This window comes from Salvia splendens, chromosome 6 (genome assembly GCF_004379255.2).
Source record: "Salvia splendens isolate huo1 chromosome 6, SspV2, whole genome shotgun sequence".
Taxonomy (NCBI): Eukaryota; Viridiplantae; Streptophyta; class Magnoliopsida; order Lamiales; family Lamiaceae; genus Salvia; species Salvia splendens.
In genome coordinates, this window is record NC_056037.1 from 5,202,161 (window position 1) to 5,216,008 (window position 13,848).

General features: G+C 38.4%; 3 protein-coding genes and 1 non-coding gene across 6 annotated transcripts; 2 read left to right on the forward strand and 2 right to left on the reverse strand.

The window, feature by feature from the left end:
* Positions 1-535: 535 nt before the first annotated feature.
* Positions 536-1,213, reverse strand: LOC121808000 (E3 ubiquitin-protein ligase RHF1A-like). Its single transcript, XM_042208332.1, has one exon. It carries the CDS (start codon positions 1,211-1,213, stop codon positions 536-538), a length of 678 nt encoding a protein of 225 aa, XP_042064266.1.
* Positions 1,214-2,227: 1,014 nt separating this feature from the next.
* Positions 2,228-2,309, forward strand: TRNAS-GCU. Its single transcript has one exon. It is a non-coding gene; the product is annotated as a tRNA-Ser (tRNA).
* A 232-nt stretch (positions 2,310-2,541) lies between these two features.
* Positions 2,542-3,285, reverse strand: LOC121806571. The gene has a single exon (XM_042206675.1). The coding sequence runs from the start codon at positions 3,111-3,113 to the stop codon at positions 2,682-2,684; it is 432 nt and encodes a 143-aa protein (XP_042062609.1). The 5' UTR covers positions 3,114-3,285; the 3' UTR covers positions 2,542-2,681.
* Positions 3,286-11,424: 8,139 nt separating this feature from the next.
* On the forward strand, positions 11,425-12,513 carry LOC121807048 (non-specific lipid transfer protein GPI-anchored 14-like). 3 transcript variants are annotated; one of them, XM_042207230.1, is made up of 3 exons: positions 11,425-11,882; positions 11,971-12,039; positions 12,121-12,513. In XM_042207230.1, exons 1-3 carry the CDS (start codon positions 11,537-11,539, stop codon positions 12,288-12,290), a joined length of 585 nt encoding a protein of 194 aa, XP_042063164.1. In that variant the 5' UTR covers positions 11,425-11,536; the 3' UTR covers positions 12,291-12,513. The 3 variants fall into 3 exon arrangements, with proteins under 3 accessions (XP_042063164.1, XP_042063165.1, XP_042063163.1); XM_042207231.1 differs by having other exon boundaries at positions 11,430-11,882; positions 11,950-12,049; XM_042207229.1 differs by having other exon boundaries at positions 11,434-11,882; positions 11,950-12,039.
* The last annotated feature ends 1,335 nt before the right edge of the window (positions 12,514-13,848 follow it).

A 13,848-nucleotide genomic window follows, 5' to 3' on the forward strand; every position in this document is an offset into this window, starting at 1 on the left:
GCAACATATTCAATCGACAAATGATCTTATGAACTACGAAGATACAATGAATGTAGTGTTTTAGCAAGACACCATTAAGTTTACCAACAAGTTGTTATGTGCTTATGCAGCAGAAGCACAAAAACATTTAGGCATAAACTAAGGAGTTACTAAGAGCGGAATAAGTCGTATATGAACTTCAAGAAACGGAAAATGCTTCAGAAAGAAGATAGTATCAATACCAAAGCCAACACAAGTATCAATACAAAGCCAACACAACAAATTCCATTTTTCAAAGGGCAAGTTAGGTAGGCAGCACTCGAGACAAAAAGCAAGAACTAGCAATCCAAACAATCCGTCAATGCCTACACTACAGCCTCTAGAATCATGATGCCAATCTTGCAAAGTGAGTTTCTTTGAACTCTAATTTATTGAAGTGTTTAGAGTGCATTTTTCATTATCCAATTGACATCAGCCAAAAAAAATCAAAACCAACTAGTGCTAGTAACCAGATTCAGTCGAAAAACATTATAAACAAAACAGTAACAAAATCCAATTATAAATCCTCACTAAAATCCAAACTTGGAGCGTATGCATGATCCGTGTCGTCAGTTCTTCCTCGCATCTCCTCCGCCTGCCAGCTCGGCATAGCCTCCACCGATGCAACCTCCCCAATCTGGCTAGGAGGAAACATACTTCCACTCGCAATATAACTCTCATCATTCCACCGATGCAACCTATCAACATGCCTAAGAGTGTTCCTAAATCCATACAAATCCACCTCCTCATCAGCCACCAATTCTTCAAGCCTGACCGATCCCCAATACGCCTCCCCCTCATTCACTGCCACCGGCAGCTTGTGGCGGCACAAGGGGCAGGAATTACTAATCTGGAGCCACGGAACAATGCAATGGGAATGATAAGTGTGTTTGCAAGGCATCAGTTTGGCGACGGAGTCCACAGCGAAAGGGTCTTTACACACTGGGCAGAGCATCCAGGCGTCGCTGTCGGTGGTGATGGTGAATTCTTCCAGGGACTCTATGGAGGACCGAGGGGCGGGGTCAGATCGGGGATTCCGGGCGTCGGTGGTGGTGGCGAAGTGATTGATAAGGCGGTGGAGGTAAGGGCTGCTGAGGAGGAAATTGTCGCCGGAGGGGGTAAACGCGGCGGAGTAGGTGTGGTCCAAGGGGCAGCGCGGGGGAATCGCCGAGAGGGCGGCGGCGTCCATATCCATCTCCTCGAGGAAGTCGCGGTGACAGTGGAGGCAGAGGATAGGAGGAACGGAACGACTGCATATTTTCCTTCTCAAAATTATTCAATTAATATAGGAGTGTAAGAAAAAAATTATTTCTCACTAATTTAAAGACTAAATAATGAGAATTCACTCATTCCGGATCAACTATATATATGGCTTGGGTTAATTTCGAATCAACCCGATGGTAGTAATTTTTGATCGGGTTGCTACAAAATTCCATTCTTGATTCAAGCGAATTATTTGCTATTCGATCAACTATGTTTCAGGATGACTTGATATCATTAGGTAGGCCAATATTCAGTCACAATACCATGTTGACCATTAGCATTAATAAATTTACTCCTCTCATAATTAATTAAATAATGAATTGGGTCGAACTATGCATGTAACTCAGAGGTTCCGGGGCGGGCATTTGAATTCCTCTTCGTCCACAACTAACTCAAAGGGAAAGTACCTCCTCCTATGGGGGTGGGATTGGGAAGATAATGATTGGGGCAGCTGATCAAAAGCTACTACTATCAAATTTGGGTGTGGGTATTTGAAATGGTACTTATCCAGTATGAACTATGAAATCATTGCACATAGTGCTCCCATCCCATTAGCATGTTTTTTTGTTTTATGTTTCACATATCTTTTGTTATTAGCTTGACAAAGTTTATCATTATTAATATTTTTGTTTTCATCAATTATTAATATGTTTGCTTACATCACGATATCGACGGTCATTTTCAAATCTCGTATAATATAATAAGATATAATGAGATAGAAATAAAGACAATGAATATGCTCTATACTCTTAATGGTCACAGTGAGTATCTTCTTTTCTAAATTTATTAATTCATAATAAATCAAATCTAGCAAAGTAGAATTAGAAACTACTCCCAATAGGTTAACAGCCAACCGCTCTACCACTAAACTAGGTAGCGAGTTCAATTCATGGTCTCAACTTCCACTGCGTTGATGATAAATTCTAACATATAAAAACTCAACAAAGACGCTTTGGCCGAGTGGTTAAGGCGTGTGCCTGCTAAGTACATGGGGTTTCCCCGCGAGAGTTCGAATCTCTCAGGCGTCGTGTATATCTTTTCGCTTTTCCTTCGTCGGTCATTTTCACCCATTTTCTCAATATTCAGTTTTTAGATAGATAATCTTATTGCTCTAATTTACTACTCCTTTTTTTAAATTTTTAATTATTCCTAATTATGTCCGTGAAATGAACAATATTCCGCTGACCAAATCATCCCCAAATATGTAGTCTGAAAATACAAAATCATAGTACTCCACAAATTAATACAGTAGATAGAAGCTAATCTCCAGAAGACAATAAAATTTCATTATATTACAATGAAACCTCAACAGGCAGGCAACCACACTTGCCAGAGAAAGCAAAAAAAAAAGGCGAATTTTTATTGTCTCAACAAACTTATTATTTGAAATCTTAAAAGCATCAATCAACCTTAGCAGTCTTGGTCTTGGAGGCCTCAAGATCAGCGGCCTGCTTGAGGAGATTCTTATCGCCGTCCTCGAGCGCCATCTGGATGGGGTTGGAGCCGAGCCCCTCGGCGATGGCGAGCAGGATGTTCCTGATCTCATCCCTGAACTCCTTCTGGTCCACGGTGCCGCTGTTGTCGCAGTCGAACTTGGCGAATATTGAATCGTAGAGCTTCGTCAGCTCCTCCGGCGGCGTCGCAACGTCCACGCCGAAGTCGGTCTCGATCAGCCGCATCGACTCGAAGGCGCGCCGGAGCTCCGACCGCGACAGCACGCCGTCGTGGTTGGCGTCCAGCGACGCAAAGGCCTCATCCATGCTCTTCTGGAAATGCGCCTCGTCGTTCACGAACGCCGTCACCGTCGTGCCGTCGATTATCACTACGCCCATGGTTGATTGATTGGCTTTTGATTTTTTTTTTGTTCAGTGTGTGTTATGTGTGTTTCACAATCTGAGGGTTGAATTCTTTGTAGAGAAGGGATTGGGTGAAGATGAGGACACCGTTGAATTTGGACCGTGGGATTGCTGGAGTTCTGTTCGTGGATTTCAGGCACGTGTTTCAGTCGGTTGTTATAATTAAGGATATTCTTATTTTCTCCATTTAGGGGGCATCGAATAAATTATAGAGTACTTTAATTTCAGTGGTTTGGACCGATTGGTGGTGGATAAGTCGTAGACCAGTAGCACTAGTCTAGTTTTTACTCCTACTATATGCTTTTATTTAGACATAGATTTTAATAGTACATAATTAATAAAATAAAAGAGAAATAAATAAAAAAGTAATTTTATATTATTAGTGAAAATAAGTATCACATCATTAGAGAGAGAAAATATTCTAAATTAAAAAATACATATTTTTGTGAGATTAATTAAAAAGAAAAAAGTGTATATTTTTATGATAGGAGAGAACATGATACTTTAATTTTAGTGGTTTGGTAGAAGGTTGGCAATTTTACACGAAAATCTAGCATGAACACATATAAAATTAGTCAGGTTTTATTAGATTTGTGTCCATGTCAAATTGATCCATTATTATAAATTTGAAAATTTAAGATTGGGTGGGTTGAGTTCGTTATAAATCTAATTGTCTTAGGGTGTCCACTATAGGCAGACAGTCGCCTCCCACCACCGCCCCCCTTCTCGCACAGCCGTTTCATAGCCGCGCCGCCCGCGTCCGCCCCGTTTCCACGCAATAGGGCGTTGCGGCCCTCGCCCCACCCCTTCTTCCTCAGCCGTGTCCTCGGCGACTCTGCGTCGAACGCCCTTCCGCCCCTGATTTTTTGTCCACTTCGGGGCGGACGCCCCGCCCACTATAGACAGGGGCGGCTTAGCCGCTTCTAGGACGGCCGACGCGCCGCCTCTATAGTGGACACTCTTATTAGTGTAAATGATATGGGCAGATTTTATGAAATTTGACTTTTGAGAAATAGTGGAATGAAAAAGTTAATTGAACGTGAATCTCACTTTATAATAGTTATGAATAAATAAGCAAGTAGAATATAAAATTTATATACTAAAAATAATAAAAATGAAATAAGATTTTTATGAGAAGTGATACAAACATATTAAAATTCCTCAACAAAGACAAGTGAAAATTCTGAATATATAAATCTACTAAATCAACCCGTCAATCGAAAAGAACCCAAATACTGTGAGGAATTTATACATTATGCTTGATTTTATTGTTCTTCATTTTCCCTTTCTATAAAATTATAAATTGAAGTGTGTTTTTATAGAGCTAATTGTATTATACTAGTACTTAAGTTGTGAACTTTAATTGGTTTTCAAATCTCAATGACTTAGCAAAATTCACATTTATGATTAAATCTAGAGGCAGTGACAGTGAGTGTACCACTCCATATTTACATTACATCCGAATATATGGGACACATTAATTGTAACTGAATCCTAGCTATAATTAAAAATAAGATGCAAGCAAGTTTTTACCTTGAATTAATAATCAAACAGATTCTCAAATCTGACAAACATATTAGCTGAAATTGCAAGTGGGTGTATATTAGTCGACATATACCCTTGTCTTCGATCTGATTCGATATTTACAAGGAGATCGGCATCAAAATCGATTCCAATAGTAAAATTATGTTCATATATCTATAAATGTATGATCGGCATCAAAATCGATTCCAATAGTAAAATTATGTTCATATATCTATAAATGTATGAAGGGGGAGTTTTGAAGATATTTACAAACCTGTCATTATGAATATTATAATAAAATAAAATGAAATACAGATTTCATAAATTATAAATTATACTCCCTCCGTCCCATGCTACTCGCACTTTTCATTTTAGGCCGTAAATTTGGGATTGATTTTTTTGTGTAATTAAAAAAGAATTTTAGGTGTAATGAGACATCACTTAATAAAAGAGCTCTTAACTTAAACTAACATATTAATTAAATGCATTAATTCTAACTTAAATTATAAATAGTGTAAGGACTTTGTGACGAGCCGAAAAGCAAACGTGCGAGTAGCACGGGACGGAGGGAGTAGTAATTATATGTAAGTAGTTGGTTTAGTGGAGTAATGGAGCCCGTGACATTAAACTTGATATTGAATGTCAGGTTAATAAAAAAGTTATTTATTAATTAAAATAGTTTTTTTTATTAATATATAGTCCATGATTTAAATTGGTGGAGTATATTTGTTCTAAGTGTTTTGCTTTCCACGTTCCGAAAACCACTGTGCGTGACCTTTAAGAGCATCCACAACCGTGCTCTTGCCAGCGGTACGGTTGTGGGCTCGGCCCCACTTTTTCTGCCTGCTCTTTGACAAGAGCACAACACCCACAGCTGTGCTCTTCCGCAAGGACGAGCACAATTAATTTAAAATTTAATTAAACAATAACATTTCCATAATAATAAAATTCATTAAAAAAACCTATATAAAATTACAAATGACAAATAAAATAAAAACGACATAATTAAAATCCTAAAAATTAAAAATTTCACAATTAAAATACTAAAAATTAAAAAAAACACTACTCGTTGCCGAATTTCGCCCACATGTGGTTGATTAGGTCTTCTTGTAACTGAATGTGGGTTCGGGTATCGCGCATTGTGTGCCTTGTCTCGATCCTCTGGCCAACCGTCGTATGCTCACCTCGGCGTGGGGGAGACCTCGCTGTTGAGCTTCCGGCTTCATCCTCGTCGTAGAAGCTAGCCGCCCTCGGCCCTTCGTCGGCTATAATCATGTTGTGTAAGATAATACACGTGAACATGATGTCGGCGATATTATTCACGTACCACAGCCGAGCCAGGGCCTTCACTATGTTGAATCGGGCTTGAAGGACCCCGAAGGCTCTTTCGACGTCTTTCCGCGCGGACTCTTGACGCTGCGCAAAAAGAAACCGTCTCGGGTTGTGCGGGTTGTGGAGCGTCTTCACGAACGTCGACCACCTTGGGTAGATACCATCGGCGAGATAGTAACTCATGTGGTATGTATTTCCGTTGATGGTGAAGTCGATCGCCGATGCTACACCATTCATCACATCATTGAAGAGTGGTGAAGAATATAGCACGTTCAAGTCCTTGTTGGCTCCGGCAACGCCAAAATATGCATGCCAAATCCATAGGTGGTAGTCGGCAACCGCCTCAAGGATAAGTGTTGGGCCGCCGCCTTTGTGACCGCTTAAGTGTTGCCCCCTCCAAGCATTCGGGCAATTCTTTCCACCTCCAATGCATGCAGTCAATGCTGCCAAGCATTCCGGGGAAGCCATGGACTGATTCGTGAAGACGAAGCAACCGTTGGCAATCATCGGTGCTGGGTGCCCGAAGGAATTCATCCCCGAAAGCTGAACGAATGCCCTCGCAAAAATTCTTTAGACAAAGGATTCCAGTGGACTCACCGATATGCAAATCCTCGTCGAAGATGTCGGCCGTTTGCCCAGTAGCGAGTTGTCGGATGGCACACGTACACTTCTGCAACGGCGTGATACTTTGCCGGCCGGCTGCATCTGGACCTGTTTGAAAGAATTCAACACGTGCGGACAATGTGTTGACAATTCGCATGAACAAGCGCTTTGACATGCGAAAACGGCGCCTAAAGTAATCTGCCGGAAACCGCGGCTGGTCGGCAAAGTAGTCGGCAACGAGCCTTTCGTGGGCTCCCTCCCGGTCACGATGGATGTAGCGGCGATTTGATCTAGTTCATTGAGGAGGAGGAGCGGGGGTATTCGCCGCGACATATGCTTCGTAAGCGGCACGATGTTGTTCGTAGTATTCTTGTTCTTCGCGCTCCGCTTCCGCCATAATATGAGTGAAATCCATTTGAGGTTTTGAGTGAGGGATGAATGTGTTGATAGTTTGTATGAGAATTATGAATGAGAGATGAATGAGAGATGATTTGATGTGATAAATGGATGATGAATGTGTGTATTTATAGATGATTTTGGGGAAAAAAATAAAAAAATTCAAAAAAATTCAGAAAAAATGGGAAAAAACGGCCATATTTTTTGGATTTGGAAAATATTTTTTTTATTTTTTTATCATTATTTACAATTAAATACTGATTTTTAAGTAAAAATTTTTTTTTGAAGGCAACAGCTATGTCGTTGCCCAATCTCGTGCCGCCACGTCAGCTGCTCGTTGGCGTGGCGCTGCTCGATGCATCGAGCAGCGCCGTGCCAGCGGCACGAGCGCAGCGGCGGCGGTCCTTCGCCTTGCCAGCGGCGCGGACGGCGGTGGCGACCGTCGCCACCGTTGCGGATGTTCTAAGTAGCATTTCTTCTCTAAGCATTTCACCTACAAATATTAAATTTTAGTAAATGTTTCATATCTAAATATTATAATTATGTTGAAGATGGTGGAAACTAAAAGGTCTTTTGTTTATGATTGTGGAACTTGAAATGTTAACTTCTAGTTTTTATCTATAAATACATGTTCTTTCATTGTTATTCACATTTGCATTTTTTGGACATTGTTGGGATCCAAGGAATTACAGGAATAATATCAACTTGAGCCTCCCGGGCCTTATCGACGCGGAGGACACATCGATGCAGATGGCGATTGACTATTTCATGTATGTGGTAGCGATGGAGCCATAGATCTAAGGTTTTTTTTTGTGTTATTTTATGTGATTTCACCATTAGGGTAGTCATATTCGAGTTGTCTATAGTTGCTCAGTTAGTTGGTTGACGAGTATCTGTATTTTGTGCATGGTAGTAGAGGCATTATAAATTTAAGATTTGAATCTGTATCTTTTTATAGAGTTTCTCGATAAAAAATAAGGTAGAAGGATGATGGAAGAAGGAAGAAGGAAGGTTTAGGCTTTTCGGTATTCGAATTATTAGTATGATTAGTCGAAGTTAATTGGGTATTGAACTATTTGGCTAATTAAGTAAATTTTTTTTATTGCGTTGCACTCCGTACTAATTTACGTAAGCACCATTTTAGTTAATTAAAATCACAATAATTATATTACTCTGATGTACTATACGTTTGTTAGTTTAAGTATTTTTTTTATTGCGTTGCAATCCGTACTAATTTATATAACCACCATTTTGGTTAATTTAAATGACAATAATTATATTTTAATCCGTGCATAGTTCATCTAAAAAAAGAGTCCACATGTTTCTTATAACAAATTAAACAACCCACGGAGCTGTTAGAGACTCAGACCAGTGAGACACAAAGTAATGTTGATCATCAATAAATAAGTTAGAAATTGTAAGTAGAATAAGTTAAGTAAAAGACAGGAGTTAATAACATTGGTGAGATTTTATGATTGTAAGGAGTTAATTAAAAATAAAAAAATGGCCAATAATATTCATACTTAAAACAATTAATGGGATCACAATAGTTTTCCGTATTTTTATTCCATAGAAAACTGAAAGATGTACTCCTACAAAATAGACATTGAAACAAGGTCGCCTGAACATTGTTCCATTCCATCAACTAAGAAGTGGAAACAAGCGGTCTTGGAAATGGGAGTGATAAGAGATCATGAGGAAGAGGAGGACGAGGAGCAGGCCGAGGCCCCAGGGCGTGCCGCCGGCGCGGTTCTGCTCCGGCAGTGGGAGGGAGGAGAAGACGGAGAGCAAATGCACGGCGAGGAGGAGGAGCAGCGGCGACACTATGAGGAACAGTTTGATGTGGTCGAAGAGTCGTTGGAAGATGGACTCGTAGTTGATATACCACGTGATTCCGACGAACATGGAGAGTATGACCAGGATGAAACAGAGGTGGACTTGCGGCGCCTGAGTGTGGCTGTAGCCGTTTGACATGATTGGAATTAGTGTTTTTAGTTTTGCGGCGCCTGTGCTTCAGATTTGGTGGTTTATACTTTATATATATATAGAGAGAGAGAGGAGGGGTTTTGTTATTAAGAATCTTTCGGCAAATCGGTTTGTGGATTCGGTAAGTAAATTCTTTCTAAGTGGCATTTTAGTGTGTATGTGTGGGATGTGCGTGTTTATTTTATTAATGGTACTGCATTATATTGACAAGCAAATTTCGTTTTATTCACTTTCTTTATTTTGCACAACATACGAATCAAGGTTTGATCTCTTCTATATTTTATTCATTTCTTTAAGTTATTGATATTTAAGTAATTTGTAAAACTAATCACATTATCATTGCTAGTTCTTGTATTTATAGTAATGCAGATAAGCAAATAACATATTTCTAGTCTTTTATAAAGAAGATATAAAATAGGTATTTGCAATCAATTAGCAATTGTTTTATGTAATTCATTATGAGGAATTGACTATGTCTAATTATCATATATGATTATCCATCTAAGATTAAGTTGTTAGATTCAATCTCATAAATCAAACACAATACATATTTATTCCTGAGATATAATATTGCAAATCGAATAATTCCTAGGAGTGTTATTTTTATTGCATATTTTCATTGTTCTTAATAGATTAAACCTTTTTAAATAGTTAAAATGGGGATTTAAATGCTTAATCGAGCTTTCTGTTTTTTCTTTCAGGATTGTAGAGATATCACTTTAGTCCGAAAATAACTTGCCAAATTAAAGTGACGTTTGTATACATAGATGAAAAATAATTAATTAAAATAAAGATGATTTTCTTCTAGAGTACACGAAGAATTTGGGTGTGAATTTGGGGTTAGTCAATTTGCTTTGGATGGCTTATAATTTCTAGGATTCTCTTTCCTTTGAACGATATACGAAGTACTGTACATAGAAGTAAGGAAAGTACACAATGGCCGGCGAAAATGTCTATGCTTTAATATATAATCCCTCCTTTCAATTCAAGATAACCATATTCTTAATGTCTATGCTTTAATATATAATCCCTCCTTTCAATTCAAGATAACCATATTCTTAAGTGGTACGAGATTTTAAGAATGATTGTTATGTGGAATAAAATCAAGAGAAAAAATGTACTTGAATATTTTAATAAGGAGCAAGGAGAGAAGATGTTATTTTTAAAATTGAAAAGTGGTCATGATGATTGAAATAAATATAAAAGGAAAGGTGACCTCTTGAGTGGGACGGAAGGAGTACTTACTCCATGTAAGTATATATTCGGCCAATGACTGCTCTGTGCATTACACGTGTCACCGACCAAGACCGTTGTTCCCGCCAACCTTTGCTTGCATGGAAGCTAGATTTCATAATGCAATATTTAACTAAAAAAGACATACACAGTGATATCATATCATATTAGAATTAAGCTCGCAGTTTCCTTGTATGCTTCGGGGCTCCACCAATTTAATCTTTGTTGAGAGGAGATGGATTAAAGACACACACATGGCAGGATGATGGATGGATTAAAGACAAACTAAGAGATTGTGGGCAATTATTTTTGTTGAGAGGAGAAGGTTTGGACAAATTTAAGTGTACGATTCCTGATGAGACTAGTAATTTGTTTTAAAATAATGTAGGCCATGAAGTTGGTGGTGGTGGTGGTGATAATAATAATAATAATAATAATAATAATAATAATAATAATAATAATAATAATAATAATAATAATAATAATAATAATAAAAATAAAAATAATAATAACTTTTACTGCAACGTAGACAAACAGATCATTGCATGACCATATCAATACGAGGGGCTCCACTAATTTTATTGATGCTAGATCTTACAGGTATTAGGTAACACAATAAATCCCTTCACACGTGTAGGGGAAGAGCCGAAAAATTATGTTGAAAATGACAAATACTACAACATGAGAGAATGTTAAGAATTTCGGAGGGGTATTTAGTGAATAAATTATTATAAATAAAAGTTATTATATGTTATATACATATACATGGGAAAAAAATATTGTGGTGAGGCATTTGCCCCTCATAGCAATGAGCTAGCTCCGCCCTTGCACATGAGTCTTTCATTGTACTACTAGTTAATATTTGAACACGATCATCCATGTCTCTTCACTTTTGACGACACATCTGACTCGAGCATGAAATTTGTTCTCGTACCATAATAAAGATTAATTATAATTGAAATGTGAAAAATGGTAAAAGCAGCTCAAAACTAGTATTCCTACATTGTACTACTCCATAGTTGGATAATTTTCTTCTATCACACTTCACTATCTATAGACTAATTATGTACTAATTCTTAACTCTTCTTGGTGAATTTCCTCTTGATTACTTTATTCCAACGGTTGAAAGCTAAAGCAAACATTGGTAATTTGCATTACAAACAGAACAATGATTGAACAAGGCAGTACCAATTACTTTCCACCTTTGTTGAAAATTTAGGCATCCCTTCAAAAGTTAAAGCTTAAAATCCTATCATTCCATACCTTTCTTCAACATTTAGTCGTCCCTTCCAACACCTTTACCACAACCTCTCTCCATCTCTCTCATGGATTGCTGTAGCATCAACATAAGGCATCCATTGGTAGTGGTCTTAGCAGCAATGCTAATAGCCTTTGCATCATGTGATGATCATGATTCAAAGGAGAGAGAAGAATGTGCAGAATCAGTGGTGGGACTCGCAACTTGTCTCCCTTATGTAGGAGGAACGGCAAAATCCCCCACCCCGGATTGCTGCAGCAGCCTCAAACAGGTGTTGAACACCAACAAAAAGTGTGTGTGTGTGATCATTCAAGATAGAAACGATCCAGATTTGGGGCTCAATATCAATCTCACTCTTGCTCTAGGCCTTCCCCAGGCTTGCAATGCACCAGCCAACATTTCTCAGTGCCCTGGTAATTTATGCAATTTAGTGTATAAATTAATAAATAGTAGATAATTTGAAATATTGTTATGATGCAGCTCTGCTAGGGCTGGCACCAGATTCACCAGATGCTCAGATATTTTACGAATCCGGCAATGGCCATGTTGCTGAAGGTCCTAACGATAATGGTATATATAGGTACCCTGATAAATTATACTAGTACTAGAAGATTCATTTCTGACTGATATTTCTGGTAATTTGTTCAATAGTGAAGCCTGCTGCTCCATCAGATATTACAACTCCGGGAAGCATTGTTGAGCAGCAAAATGATGATGATGATGATGATGATGATTATGCTTCTGCAACTGGGAAGAGATTTGTTGAACTCAAAATCTTTGCTGGAGTCTTGTTTTTGTGGTCTGTGGATTTTGTCATCTAAAAAGCTTGTTTCATATTAGGATCAAAAAACCTTGGATTTGATTTTGTGTTGAGGATATCAGATTCAGTTTCTTCTAATATATATGTACTCAAATATTCAGTCTCTTGTGGTATATATTGTATTAAATATTTGTAGGTATATATTGTATTAAATATTTGTTGAAACAGAGAGCTGTATTCTTTATTGATTGAAAAAGATATCCAATATCTATGAATTTATAGGAGTGTTGGAGACTCTTGAGATACAACAATAAATACTTTCTTGGAACTAGTCTACTATTGAAACTAGATATTATAAATGTTGTATTCTTGGAACTCTTGATGCTCATTAACTAACACTCCCCCTCAAGTTAACTAACGGGATTTTCGATACTTAACTTGGTAAGAGCTTCTGAGAAAACTTTTGCTCCAACTGCTTTTGTCAAAATATCTGCAAGCTGATCTTTGGATCGAACAAATGGGAACTCAACAATCTCTGCCTCGATTTTCTCTTTGATGAAGTGTCTGTCTACTTCAACGTGTTTTGTTCGATCATGTTGGACTGGATTTTCTGCAATGCTGATCGCGGCTTTGTTATCACAGAACAATCGACATGGTTTTTGTGATAGAAAACTCAATTCTTCCATCAATCCTCTAAGCCATAGTACCTCTGCCAAACCATTTCGAATTCCTCTGAATTCCACCTCTGCGCTTGACAACACTACGACCTCCTGTTTCTTGCTCTTCCAAGTGACTAAGTTTCCTCCAACAAATGTAAAGTACCCAGAATTGGATTTTCTATCTATTGGGTTTCCAGCCCAGTCGGCATCTGTATAACCATGAATCTCCAAATGTCCATTCTTCTTGAACATAATTCCATGATCAAAGGTTCCTTTGAGGTATCGGACAACTCTTAATGCTGCTTCAAGGTGGTCGTCTTGAGGTCGGTGCATGAACTGACTTATCACACCTACTGCATATGCGATATCTGGTCTAGTGTGTGACAAGTAGATTAATTTTCCTACTAACCTTTGATATCTCTCTCGGTCGGCTAGTTGGGCTCCCTCAGTTATTTGGAGACCATGGTTTATGGTGATTGGTGTGTCTGCAGGCGTACATTCCAACATGCCAGATTCTGCTAGAAGATCCAAAGTGTATTTCTTCTGATTGATAAAGATCCCTTCCTTTGATCTTAGGACTTCAACTCCCAGAAAATACTTGAGTGCCCCCAAATCCTTCATTTCAAATTCCGTCGCCAAATTCTTCTTAAGTTGCTCTATCTCTTCAAAATCGTCCCCTGTGATGATCATATCATCGACATAGATTATTAAGCACGTGATTTTATCCCCTCTCTTCTTCAAGAATAAAGTGTGATCTGCATTACTTTGGTGATAGTCGTACTTTTTCATAGCTTCTGTAAATCTTCCGAACCAAACTCTCGGAGACTGTTTTAACCCATACAATGTTTTCTTCAATTGGCAGACTTCTCCATCTTCAAAGTCATCCTCGAAACCAGGCGGAGCTTCCATGTAGACTTCCTTCTTGAGTTCACCATGTAAGAATGCATTAGTCACATCGAA